General features: G+C 38.7%; 1 protein-coding gene across 6 annotated transcripts; it reads left to right on the top strand.

The window, feature by feature from the left end:
* The first annotated feature begins 1,516 nt into the window (after positions 1 to 1,516).
* LOC138026567 (uncharacterized) lies at positions 1,517 to 13,290 on the top strand. 6 transcript variants are annotated; one of them, XM_068873962.1, is made up of 7 exons: positions 1,521 to 1,656; positions 2,973 to 3,018; positions 6,926 to 7,065; positions 8,079 to 8,201; positions 8,476 to 8,584; positions 9,813 to 9,902; positions 11,731 to 13,290. In XM_068873962.1, exons 2-7 carry the CDS (start codon positions 3,016 to 3,018, stop codon positions 11,746 to 11,748), a joined length of 483 nt encoding a protein of 160 aa, XP_068730063.1. In that variant the 5' UTR covers positions 1,521 to 1,656; positions 2,973 to 3,015; the 3' UTR covers positions 11,749 to 13,290. The 6 variants fall into 6 exon arrangements, 5 of the variants coding, with proteins under 5 accessions (XP_068730061.1, XP_068730064.1, XP_068730060.1 ...); XR_011127291.1 differs by lacking the exon at positions 2,973 to 3,018 and having other exon boundaries at positions 1,517 to 1,656; positions 9,813 to 9,988; XM_068873960.1 differs by lacking the exon at positions 2,973 to 3,018 and having other exon boundaries at positions 1,517 to 1,656.
* Positions 13,291 to 14,209: the final 919 nt, after the last annotated feature.

Genomic DNA, 14,209 nt, shown 5'->3' with positions numbered 1-14,209 from the left:
TAAATTCCCCTTATGTCTAGCAAATTGAGATTTTAAATAAAATATTCTTTTTTACTCTCACTAATAAGATGTGACAAAGTGTTGGAGTATTTTTTGTATGCAGTAATTACTTGAACCTTATTTTAGTTATTGCTGTATAGTCTGGGATGGGATAGGCGATACTTTATCTTCGAACCTTAAAAAGCTTCAAATCGGGCAGCACGAATCCTCAATAGTGCTTTGCACTCAAAACCCTCTGCTGAAATTCGTAGTGAGCTTGGTTGGATATCGCTCGCTGAGATGAGACACCAACACAAAGCTATAATGATGTTTAAAATGGATAATGGATTGTGCCCTTCCTATCTCTCGGATATGTTTACCTTTCATAAGACTCCAAATGATTATATATAGCCTTCCGTGATCTTCTAACACTGATCTTGTACTACCCACAACTAGAACAAATTAATCAGTACAAAACAGTTTTGCATGTATGGAATGCTCTTTCGTGTAGTTTAAAGCAGGAGACTTCCTTAGATCGTTTAAGCCTAAACTTAAGTCAGGCGGGTCTAAAACACAATTCACATTCCACAGGTCACTCGTTGCAGGTCATTGTTTTACATTTTGGAAAGTAACCAAAGCCCTTAATTTGGCTAACCCTAGGCCTAAGGTTGGTTTTTACGCCTGGGGTTAGACAAATTAAAGGTTTTGGGTTACTTTCAGAAAGGTAAAGCAATGACCTGCAACGGGTGACCTGTGGAATGTGACCTATGTTTTAGACCCGCCGAAGTCGTTTACTATCTGCATTGGCAACGCTTAACTTAATTGATAATCTTTGAGGGTTTGTTCTTAATTTTCTACACATCTACATCTATATGTTCCAGCACTCGGCAAAGTCCCTTTTTGACTTGTGGCTGTTTCTGCTTAGTTGGCCTCATACACCACAAGCCTTTTTAGAGACATCACCGCCAAGCCGGCCACTTCTGCTGGAGAGAACAGGACAGCCACAACACAAGGGACTTTATCCCCTACTCTTCTCGAATAGTGTTTGGGTTCTTTAACGTCCCACAGGGAACTTATGAACATATAAGACATTTGTGAGACGTGGCCTACTGTTTATAAGCTAACCATTTGCAGATGAAATTACAGAAGCAGCACTTTCTCCTCAGTTATTTTAAGATCCTACGTGTTGATCCGGCCGGGGTTCGAACCCGCGACCTCCCGCATAAGAGCCCGGTACTCAACCAACTGAGCCACCGGTGCGCGGTGGCGCGATAATTTTACATTATTATTGTAATTTGTATTGTAATGCACGGTTTCTAGGTAGAACTGGGTATTTTTTTAAAGTAATTCGGATAGAACTACCTTGGATAAATAAAGTTCTCATCCATCCATCGATCGGGACAACCCAGTCCGTTTTTCGTAAGTCCCAATCTCACCATGGGCCACAGTTCCTTTCTTTTGCGCATGACTAAGTGTCATGCGCAGACATAAGATCCGAGGATCTGGTGACGAGAATGGGTCGGTCCCAGTGTTTCCTGTTCCAAGTATCAATATGGCGACCAAAAAGTGCAAGCTCATGTCTATCGAGTAATTATATTTTAGTTCTTTAATAGTAAGGCCCTGTCAAGACTATCAAGGGTACGGTTTCATGCTATGTCTCTTCTGAACTACATGAAGGTAAGGTCACACAGAAAACAAGTCAGAATTGTCATGTATAGATCACTATATCTAATTATGTGGGATGTTTTAATCAAAAAGCTTCAACAAGGTGCGGGAATATTGCAGAAAGTCCCTTTGACTTACGACTGTTTTTGATAACGTGGCATCATACACATAAGCCTTTTTGAGACATCACTGCAAAGCCCGCTTCATGCTGCAAGATCACGGTTGTTCAATTGAATTTCAACAATTTCAATTTGCATTAATTGAAAAATCAATTTCTTTTCCGGGAAATTAATTTAGTTTTTAAAGGAAAGAGCGAGGTATGATACACTGTGCTCTTTTGGTTTTAATGAGATGCAAGATGGTTTTGCCAAGTGCTGCAGCTTGGTTCATGAAAGCTGCATAATCATGTGAGCCAGTCTTGGAACCCCACTCGGACTACGACATTATTTTGATAGATAGACATCATCTTTATTGTTGACACCTTATCTGCATGAGTTGAAGCAATTGGGAGATTAAACACAAGATGTGTTTTCTCTGTTAGAGGGTAGCCATACTTAGAAAACATTGAAGGATTTCTGTCCCTTAGAGTCCTCATGTTTCCATATTCCTTGTCCCCATATTTCTGCATACCCGAGTCCCCATGCCAGTTTTTGACACAGCCATTCTTGTTCTAATTTTTTCTATTGGTGAAGCCGTGTTTCATGCAAGATTTTCTAGTCAGTATTAACCCATTGACATCCAAACCGGCCGAAACCGGCCAGACTTAGTATTTTACTCTGTCTAACGCGAGACGATTTTACTCGTCAATGGGTTAATTTTAGTTGTGGCTCTGAGTTTTCTAGAAGACTGATCTATGTGTATGTCTGTCTACACTGTATGTGGTGGATGAGAACATTTTCATCCAAATCATTTTATTTTAAGGGTTCATTTTACTAAATGTAGTCATTTGACATTAGGATCAGCTCAATCTGCTGGTGATTGTGAAACAGGCATTTTCGATCGGAATGCCAATCAAGTATGCTCATTGACTAAGCAGATGGTGTAAAGAGGCCCTATAGGCGGCAGTACATGTAAATCTTCAGTAACTGGCTTTTATTGAGACCCCTGCTTAATTAAAAATTTCTAGAAAGCCATACCTTTTGACTAGGTGCGTCATCATGTAACTGTAGACTCTGTGAGCAAGGGGATCATTTGTGGACTTTTACTTGAACTGCATCACACAGTAATACCATCTACTGGTAGTCAATACATTAATGGCCAAAGTAATGGGCAGAAACACATTTATCTTACAAGCTTTTTTTATTCATTTGATTATACTTTAATTTCAGATTGCACTTAATGAATTTAATTTTAGTCCTTTTTTAACCTGAAATGGTAAGTGAATACATTAAAATTTTTACCTCTTGGAGCTTTTTTGAACAGTCTGGGTATCCTCAAATTTATATGTTCCATATGGACGATGGAATTTTTATGGGCTTAATTTAAGGAATAGAATTATCACATGCAGGGATCCACATTCATTTTTTATCAAAGTCGTCAGCCAGGCTAGTACATCTTATGCTATACTTGCCTGGACAAATTTTGGGTTTCCTGGGCAAAAATGCAGAAGAAAATGGTCGATAAAATTACTTGTAACTTGAGCATTTCGCATTTTATCTTACACTCTTGTCAGAAATTACGAATTTTCATGCTGGAGTATTTTGTTTTTTGCATCGTGGGAACCCAATTTACAGTGGTCTATATCTGCTACGGCAAAATGTACAAATTTGAATGTAGCTTTCAAAGCTCCGATGCTCGTGTCTAGTGTCTTCCTTGAAATGCTACATGTACCACGATTTTGTGTCTTTCCTGTTCAAAATCAACAGGTTCTGCTCCACTTGTTTTCCTTTTTGCTGGAGGTGGTGAAACACCTTGTAACAACGCCATATTATCAGCTAAGACCACGGGTCACCCTTTGCTCTTTGCTAAACGACTTGTTCGAACGACTTGCTAACAACCATGCCAGCAGTTAGATACATGAAAATTGAGCCTGTAATCATTTCATGGAAAATACAGCAGGGTCAAATATGTTGTTTCAATGCTGAGGAAAGCTGCATGTTTATTCCTTATTTTCTGGAAGTTTCCATTGAAGTATTGAAAAGCGATCAGAACGCAAAGTACATTCTGTCGTAATTATAACATTTGATAGCACTCGTCAAAAGACATTTATTAAAACTTCACTCGTCCAACAGACGACCTTTGGATACTCATCCAGACAGATTTTTATTCATCAGGGATGACTGGATGACTGCGAATGTGGATCCCTGACTTGTTTAGACTGTCACATCGAGTCACACTGTTAGTTCTCCATGTTCAAGTGAAGACCAATAAGAGAGTTGCATGGAAGAACTTTTTTCAACTTTTCTTCATAAAACAACTAATGATCTTCAAATGAGAATTTCTTGCTTAAACTCCTTATTTCAGTCTTTATCTGACTCATAAGTTGTTTTAGGTCTATTCAAAACCACTCTATTTAATATTTAGTTTCAGTACTTCTTCCTGTATGTATAAGGTGTACATACCAGTATGTTGCAGTTAAAATAATTATTTTTCTTTGGTTTATAAATACCGGTAATTATTTTTCCATTCCATTTTGAATTCTTTGTCTGATATTCATTATCATAATCTCAAAACAAAGGAAAATCAAAATTAAACTGATTAAAAAAACAATTAAATAAGAAAATTGAAGTAGGTAGATACCTTGCCTTACCAAGGAAGAACAGGATGGTGAGGCCTTCTAATACTAATACCGTATTTATACCCGCGTATAGGCCGCACCCCAAACTTTCAATGGTTTTCATGGGAAAAAAAAAATAGTGAGGTCGAGTACCGGGATAAATAAAGCGAAGTTTGAAATCAACAACAGCTACCGTAATTTCTGGGCGATTACCTGCGGGTAATGTGTTAATATTTCCGCAAACAGTTCTTGGTGCGGGTCATAGGAAGGTGCGGGTAATGTGATAATTTTTAAATCTTCTGGTAGTTTTAAAACCGTAAGTAGGGAAAAAATATAAAAGTCATTATATGAAACTGTTCCTAAAAACTGTATATTGCCTTTTTTATCCCGCTTTAATTGCCTAATAAACTTAAATGCTCTCGATGAAAACCAAAGTACATTCTGTATTAATTATAACATTTGATAGCACTCGTCAAAAGACATTTATTAAAACTTCACTCGTCCAACAGACGACCTTTGGATACTCATCCAGACAGATTTGTATTCATCAGGGATGACTGGACGACTGCGAATGTGGATCCCTGACTTGTTTAGACTGTCACATTGAGTCACACTGTTGGTTCTCCATGTTCAAGTGAAGACCAATAAGAGAGTTGCATGGAAGAACTTTTTTCAACTTTTCTTCATAAAACAACCAATGCAAATTGAAAACATATCAACAAATATCGTTGTGTGATATTACTAACTTACTTACTAAAAATTACACAGCAGCGAGCTTCTTTCTTTGTTTAGTTGAAAAGAAATATTCACTAACTGGAATAATAAACTCAAAAGAAAAGAATAAAATTGTGAAATAGCAGGCTTTAAAGTAATTCACACACAAAAACTGATGCCGAAATGTTCATTTCATGGCGCTGCTGCCGCTGCTTAATTAACAAGAGGTGATTGGCGGCACGAGTGTAAACAAACATTCACGGACAAAAATTAATTTTAAAACACCAGAACATTCGGCGCATCAGTAAAATATTCCTAGCAAGCACTGCCTTGAGATACAGAGTATTTTCCCATTTCAAGCTATTTCTAAGAGTCAGTAGATCCTGAGATATCGATTTGTCTTTAGAACGGATTTTTACAAGCGGTATAATTCAATGGAAGATCAAATACAATAGGTGTGAAAACTTACCAATTTCACCCTAAAGGATATTTTGTTAACAAAAACTATGGTTTAGTGTTTAGTTGTATGTGTTGTAAGTTAGTAACAATAATTGAAAGCAAACATTAAAACGGGTGACCCGAAAACACTGACCCCCGGTCCATGGACCCCCACACAGACTGGGTCCATGGACTGCCTTACGGACCGGTCCATGGACTGTCTCTACGGACCCCCTCTACGGACCACTCCAAAAAACACAGAATTAAAAATAAATAACAACTGAAAATTTGTTTATACCGGTTGTATGGATAGACCACTCTTGCAGGTGAAATCTCAGCCGTTACGCTCCGCAAATCAGATTAAGGCTCAGGTGTTGCCTTTTCTTTCACTGTTGCACGAAGTGCTTCGAAACTAAGTTCTTCCACCATTTGTTTGTTTTGTGTGTGTGGAATAAAAATGAGGTATCAAAACGCTTGTACCCGCGTATAGGCCGCATCCCTAATTTCGGTCCCATTTTTCCGGGAAAAAAAGTGCGGCCTACCAGCGGGTAAATACGGTAATGATGATGATGATGATGATAATAATAATACAGGTAATAATAATTTTATTATTTATTATTATATGGCTTGTGTTTGTAGCCGATATAACACGCGCTCTTATTGGCTAATTGTGACTGAATTGTAGGGCATTATTCTCCCATAATGCCCACGGGCCGATTACAGGCTTGCAAAAACAAAGCAAAAGGTAATCAAAAAGCCATATAATAAACTACATTGTACTTACTAACTGAGCTAGCTCGAGCTGTACTGGGGAATATTGGCCCTTGGTCGTGTTTCGGTCCATACTGCCACGACCTCGGGCCAATGTTCCCCAGTACGGCCCTCGCGTTCGGTTAGTAAGAAGTTATTATTGGGCAAATAGTCATTGTTTGAGCTTTGAGGACCTTGTGGACTCAGTTGCAACTTACCGGTAATTCTCAACCAAAAAATACACATTATATTTTTATGACTCAGTGTATTTGTAAGTAAACATTTGGTTAGAGCGGTTTTCAATTGAGTGTCGAAAGTAATTAGCAAATTGCTTTGGTTTTGCATTTACTTCACTCAGTGATTGGTTGAAAGTTCTTGCGCCATTTTCCCTACCAATCAGAAGTGAAACCAAAACCAATCATCGCTTGCGCGTGCACATTTTCCCGCGCTTTGTGTCGGCTACGAGTAATTACTTCAAGTTTTGATTGGTTTACTGGATTGTCTTCGTCCTTTTTGATTGGCCAAAGTAATTACTTTGGTTTTGGTTTTACGACACTCGATTGAAACTCGCTCTATGTGCATATAAATTATTATTATTATAAATACTAAATAAAGACTTGTTTGTTAAAAGGTTATTTAATTTGTAATTTCGATCTTTTGAAGGTTAGACCATTCCTGAATACACAATTAGCATGCTATAGCTTGCTGATCAAGCTTGAAGGGCTAAATGTTACAGTTCTTGACAATTTTTGCCAGCTTGTGATTGGTGCGAGCAAAAAGAAGAATCTGGAAATAACAAAAAGGTATGTTATCATGACATGCACAAAAACGTAAGATTTATATAGATGAGTAATATTATTTAAAAGAGAAAAGAAAGAAGAGATTGCATAAATGCTAGAGGTTGGTTTATTTAGGTGCCTCTCACCTCAATTATTGTTCACAAAAGTATATTCTATAGTTCTTAGAACCTTTTGATTGAGAATTCACTTTTTTATTCCCTTTGAAAGGCAGGAAAAAGTGTCATACTTTGATCGATGACCAAGCAATGAAAGGGAATGGCCTTTATACTGGTTTGAAATCATAAATTACTTTGCATTGCTGTTTTCAAAGAACTAGACAATGCAAAGCAGTGTGCGACATCAACCCTATATCATTTTAACTCATTCTCTGTCATTGCTTGGTTATGAGGGGACGATTTAATTTTGGCATACACTGCACAAGAAAAACAAGCCAGGCCTCATTACTATATCGTGTATGTACATGTCATTCTAACTCTGTTTTAAGTGTTATTCTGGCCTTGTTTTTGAACCCATGACCTAGCTGAGCCCCACAAAGCCTGAAGCTCTACCAACAAAAAAGACTCAGAGCTGAATTCTTCACAGTGACAGTGGGTCATGGTTAGAATAAGAACTACAGAGAACCATGGCTGTCTGAAAGCCTGGGGCTTACACTTTCGTTTATTTTTTTCCTGTTTGTCAGTTTCTTCTGATTATTTAACAATATTATTATCCCATGAGCGTGCATTGGGGATGAGATGGTAAATAGCCAACGAGGTGCGTTACAATAGTACCAAGATGGCCATAACTAGTCTCTTATCCACAAGCATGAATGAAATAAATTTTGTATTAAATTTTCATTAAATTATGAATGCTTGGACACTTAAAAATAAAAGTTTCCAGCTTGGCAATACTTTACGCAAATGGTCTTCCTATTACCTGTAGGTTAAACGGTATGTGAGCTCATAACCAAGATCAAGTGTCAATTTTTAAGTTGTGAATTTCACAAAAGAAACATTTTCCTTGGTGTTAATTTTCAGAATAAACCTGACTCCAACAGATTTCAAAGACAATCAGATGCTGGCTCGCCCGTTAGACAGCTATGAAAAACACAGAGCAACATTTCATCTTAATAAGACTGGTCGCATTAGTCTGTTTTTCAGGTAACACCTCACGCTCTCAATATTTTATGCCATTTTACATGTACTTTCTCTACAGCCTATGGTTATGATGAAAAGAGCCATATTATTTTACTTATTTTCAAAAAATGTTTCATTTTCCCATTCATCGATGTACATGACTGTACATGTTCGTTTCAGTTGTTGTGGGTACAAATAGGACAATGTTTGTAAGTTTATGAAATGGTTTCTCCTGGCATGAAGCAAGTAACTCTGCTTAGAAAATTCTTCAGTTTTAATTTTGTTTTTCTTTTTGTAGATTTAACCTCACAGCAGAACATTTTAGTGAAGAACCAACTAAGCCTCCAGCACAGCACAGCAAGCTCTGTAAAACATATCACTTTAACAAGAAAGGTCGAATAATTCAGGTTAGTTTTTGCCCAACCTGAGTTCATCTTTCAAATTTTCAAGGATCATTCCGTTTCAATAAGGAAGCCTGATACACACTTTCGTGTATTTTTTTTTTTTACCCGCGTGTTTTGCGCGTGTAAATTAAGTGTAAAATGCGTGCAATATGGCGTCTTTTCGCGCAGGAACCACGCGTGTAATGCTGACATACCCGCGGCCTGTACTGTACGATCACTGGGCTGGCCACTTTTTGCTAGGGAGCAACACCGGGATCGGATCTCGGCTAGTAGCGATTTCTAATTATACGATGCCTGCAAGAAACGTCCCGAGCGTAAAGTGCCTAGAGAAGTTACAGACTGTAGAGGTAGCAGAACTGCGGAGTTGCAGAAGTAACGGGGTAACAGCGGTAATGGGCCGGATTTCAGAAGTCACAGAGGTACAGAGGAAACGGCTTTTGAGATGAAATAGGGTTACTATAGGTAGGCTTAGAAAGGTAACGGGGCACAGAGGTAACGGGTGATGAAACGGAACAGAGGTAAGGGAGTAACAGAGTATGCAGAGTTACGGGGTTTCATCATAAAGTTGGCCACCTAGGATGTTTTGTGCAGTGCAGGCGAAATGCTCTTTGCATCGTCTTATTAAAAATCGCTCAGGATATTTTGTGTAGGCTTACACCACGTAGTACCCTTAGTCTCTGTACCCAACTCTTTGCTAAGAGTGAGAAAATGTGTTTTTGGAGTAAAGCGATTTATTTTGTCAGCACTTGCTCGAGCGTACAAAATCTGATTTTCCTTTTAACCGGTCAGTCCATTCACTAGATTACTGACGCTCTACCACTGAGAGTTGCCGAATGTATAGTGCCGAATGTATAGTGGAAACGATTAACTCGTCTAAGACGAATATTACTATCCGGCTAAGACGGATGTTTTTCCTCAAGAGAGGATGGGGAGAGAGGACACATCATCCACCATAAAATGATAATTTTTTTTTCAATTTAATCTAGTTATAATGCGCGGCTATTTCAATTAAGGAAGACACCTGATTAGTTATCATTGGCTTCGCGACCAAGGGCACGAGACCAAAATACTTTTCATAGCATTGTTTGCAATTTCTCCTGGGACATAAAGATGTCCCAAGAGAAATCGAAAAAAAACTCCTACAGCTGTATGCAAATTTTTGGGGGGTAAGAGAGGTGTATTATGGGATTTGCGCAAGTAGCAAATCGTATTAAGTTATTTCTGTGCGCAGGTTGCCAAGATTCCATTTGAAGAGACGCATTCCCTCATCAAGTGTGTGCAAGACAATGTGCCATCAGGAGTGTCACTTTACATGGAACTGGTAAACGGTGACATTTTGCAATGAGATCTCACATATTCTTGAACCACCACAGGAAGTTGGTCGGACGCAGTCGAAAAAAGAGAAAAGTTGAGACTCTTTTTGCATCATTGATATTCAACCAGGCCATGGGTTTTTTGTTACAATTATGCAATCTGTGTGTAGTCTTGAGCCCATGTTATTTTATCCAGCTTCGTTCACAAGAAATCTGGGTAAAAGGTGAAACAGGTTAAAAAGCGAATATAGAAGGTGTAAATATTTTTAGGAGTTTATTTTCAGTCGTGACAAAATAATCTATCTCTTCTCAAGTTCCAGTTTTATATCGCCACGCACAGTTTGCTCAAGTTCTCCCAATCCTACACTGTACACTCAAAAGGCGATGTTCCTCTCTTCACGTGACCTCTTCGTCCCTTATTTATTGTGTTAATATTTAACAATTATTCGCCGAAGGCGAAGTGATTATCAGTGAATATTCACCAATAATCACTGAGCCTGAGGCGAATAATTGTTTTAGTATAAATACACAGGTGATTATTTCAAAAAAGAGAAAAAAAAAACATTTCAACGCGAAATCATCTTCACTTACAGTGGCAAAACGACTACTGGCAGCCATTTTGTCCGTCGAGGTGATTATCGGCTGATAATCCGAGATAGCGAGCCAATGAGAGCGTGCGATTTTGTATAATCACCTGTGTATTTATACTAAATGCTTATAATTCAATATCCGTCAAAGAGTGAGACTAAATGAGAATCAGACATCTTAAAAAACGCATTCTGGCTAAGAGTACTTTTTAAAACGTACAAGCTTTCCACCGCCTAAACTGCGGTCTCTAACGGGGTTGAAATGATAAAACGAATAAGAAACCTTATATAGTGTGGTAGAACAAAAAAACAAGCGAATAAACATAAAAAACTCCTTAAAAAAGAATGCTGTACTGTCCTGTGAGTGGACACGAATTTTTGTCCTCATTAGGCGCGATCGCGGTATGCTGCAATAGAGTCCAAAAAATTTCTGATACGAGCCACAGGAGAGTGTTCAAATTGTGCTTTCAGTTTCGAAAAAATGCGCGAAATTTTTAAATAGTGTTGAAAAGTTGCTACGAACTTAAAAAAAAAAAACCTTGAAAACCTGACCCATGCAGGCTAACTTCAACCATGTAGTTTCGATGTATTAAAATTCAGTCCTAAACAAAAGGCATCATCTCGAGGCTGTGCGGAATAAATATAAGGATTTGTAGGAGTTTATTCTCCAGAGCCTCGAGATGATGCCTTTTGTTTAGGACTGAATTTTAATATTGAAAGCGGGGCTATTATCAATTTCACGATTATAAAAGAACCCCTTTTGGCTGAGTACTGTTGTGGAGTATGCCCGAGCTCTAATTTGAATGTGAACGGGGTTCATGGTACCTAACTTTGTAACCTAATAGAAACGAGGTAACTTCAGAGAAGCCGAAGTATGATTTTCAAACTATCTAGCTCTATCTCCCTCGAATGCGCACTTGAGCAGATCTAAACACAGTAAGCGTCAAGTAAGAATATGCGAAAAAAAACGGGTTAGGGTCGAACCTCTTGTTGAACACTTTTTTATTGGCTGTATAGTGTCGTACTTCCCATTGATTTCTTTGATAAATCCATAGTTATCTTTATTCGTTCTTTTGTTCTTTGGCCAATCCTGAAGCCCGTTCAATGAGGTGCGACACGTCCCAAAAAGCGAGTAATATCTGTCTTCTGAATTCCCTCCAAGTCAAATATGTAGTTCTCAGTCGTCCTCTCGGCTGTTTCCTGCTTTCCATTTCAGTTTCAAACGACATGTTTTGATTTTCTTTTGCAGAGCAAAATGAAGAGATAATATTTAACCTTCGAGCTTATTATCGAAGGAGACAGTGGGGAGAATACTTACACACCCATTTAGGCCTTGTCTTTCTATTGAGCAAAGGCTATTAACGGCGCTTCTCAAGCGGACCCGACTCTTGCAAAGGAAGAATGTCTGTCGAAAATACAGTGGAAAACTCCTAAAAAGATAATGTTTTCAAATTTCAAATTCCCAGGGTGACGTGTGTTAGGAACGAAACACTGATGGAAAGATTTGTGAAGCTATTATGCAAATTATGCGAAAAGAAATTGTATTGTATTGCCATCCACCAAGTTCTTAAGTTTGTGTAACTCGAAATGAATCGAAGTTATAGACCTTATTCATAAATGGCGGCCAATAAGTTGTTCCTTTGTTCTTGTGCTAGTAAGACCAACTAGCCTCGTTTTGATGGACAAAACACAAAAGAAATGTTTCTCTAAAGCAAGACTTGTTGGTCTCATTAACACGAAGACAAAGGAATAATTTATTGGCCCCATTTATGAATACGTCCTATGGCTTTCGACAGGAGCTTATGCTTGTTTAATACAACAACAGGAGCAACGACAACACTCTTAGTTTGGATCTAAGGGTCATATCAGAGCTTGATGAAGTAAGATCGTCCGGGTGAGATTGGTCCTCGGAAGGGCTGTCGGTGACGATGACTGACGTTTCGACAACCTGAGCGGAAGTCATAAAGGTCAGCGAAAGTCATCGTCAGTGTCAAGTGACATGTCTAGTGTCAGTGAATCGAAGTGGTCTGGTCTTTTACCGTTTTAGTCAGTAGAAACGGGAAGTCGCTGTCTGGGAAAACTGTGATGGCCGAGTGCGTCTCAATCTTTAGAAGCTCTGGGTTGTTTGATTGTTCAACTTTGGGGGGGAAAGATTCAGTACTTGCCCACAATTGGCCTTCCAGACGACGTAATGCTCTCAAGGGAATTTCATAAATTACGCGTAATGTGTAAGTGCATAGACTGAATGCATAAATGGCGGCCAAAAAAATATTTTCTTTATGTGCTAATTAGCCGCACTGGCTCCTTTGCATGGACAAAATACAAAAGAAAGGTTGCTTGAGAGCGAGGCTAGTGAGTCTCATTAGCACATAAACAAAAGAGTACATTTTTGGCCGCCATTTATGCATTCGGTCAATAAGACAGCATTTAAAAAAAAAAAACTGTTCGCTGGAGTAGTATCACGTGGTCTGAAATGGGGAAACAAAACGTACAAGCTAGAAAGTGCTATTACTGTTTCAAAGGGTTCATAAAATTTAATGTGCAAAAATAATTGTAATTTGATCTACGACCGCGCAAGGAAGAGGAATGCGTTTAACACTAGGTTGACGTTATGGACCGCTTTGCATTGTGACTTCTTTGAAAACAGCGATGCAAAGTAATTTGTGATATCATCCATTCCCTTTCATTGCTCGGTCACGGGTCAAACTATGTCCACTTTTTTGCGTCTTTCATACTGAATAAAGAAGTGAATTTTCGAGGAATTTAAAAAACAGCAACAAATTTGGGACGATTGCGGAGAATAAATAAAGTGGAAAAGTTTGTTGAGATGATAGGCACTTTGAGACCACCTTTTTCTTAGAAATAAAAAAAACAACCAAAGACGCCCAACAATTGCTTACGATCCAAGAGCACAGCACCAAAGGCGGATTCAATTAGCTGGTAGTTGAACAAAGAGGGAAACCGGACCCTCGAAACAGGCGGCTTAGATCGATTGATATTCAGCCCACGCACGGAGTGGAAGGCGTACAGCACGTGGTCCCGTAGTGAGGGCCTTGGATTTGCAAGCAGTTGCCCCGGGTTCAAATCCCGTTGTAACCTCTGGTTTTGATTTGTTTCCGGTTGTCCCGCATTCAACTCTACCACGCTTTGTAAATAACCAACTGGTTGCCTCCTCTCAGTTGGGGTTCTTAATCGTGTTTTTGTTAAGTTAAAATTGTTTCTGTCAGATTGTTAAAAGTGGGGTGCCTATGAACTAGCTTGATAGCTTAGTGCACTTTCACTAAAAATTTTTTGCATTTAAATCTTTCCCAGTAGTCAAATCTGGGCTCAATTTTCGAAATGTCTCTTTAACTTAGCATGATGCAATCTCAACAATTTTCACCCAAGCAAAAATTCAAGGATTTTTCCAGCAGTTTCCTACAAAATTATTTTCTTCAAGGGCTTTTCAAGCGCCTTTGAAGTCCAAAGTGAAATTCCAGGGCTTTTCAAGGAGAGTAGCATGAAACCCTGTATAAGGAAGGCATTTACATGTTTTCCGTTTACAGTGTATTCTCCGATGTTCATCCATCCTCGTTTTAGAGAGCTCCAGCATTACGGTTATGTGAAACGGCAAACGGCTTGTCGTAAAAGGATAAAAATACGCAAAATTTCACATGTCTTTCTGTTTTGTGATTGCTCGTTATCTGTAGCCTACACCACAGGCGACCCAAACACAATTTGAATGCGCA

Source organism: Montipora capricornis, chromosome 12, assembly GCF_036669925.1.
Source record: "Montipora capricornis isolate CH-2021 chromosome 12, ASM3666992v2, whole genome shotgun sequence".
NCBI lineage: Eukaryota > Metazoa > Cnidaria > Anthozoa > Scleractinia > Acroporidae > Montipora > Montipora capricornis.
Note: the sequence above shows the minus strand (reverse complement) of the source record. Positions and strands in the feature narration are given on the sequence as shown.

Coding starts and splice junctions, on each gene's coding strand:
- LOC138026567 (XM_068873959.1), top strand. CDS start 1,633: ATGTCTCTTCTGAACTACATGAAG. Junction 1,657..6,925: donor CTCTTCTGAACTACATGAAG/GTAAGGTCACAC, acceptor GATCTTTTGAAG/GTTAGACCATTCCTGAATAC. Junction 8,202..8,475: donor CGCATTAGTCTGTTTTTCAG/GTAACACCTCAC, acceptor TTCTTTTTGTAG/ATTTAACCTCACAGCAGAAC.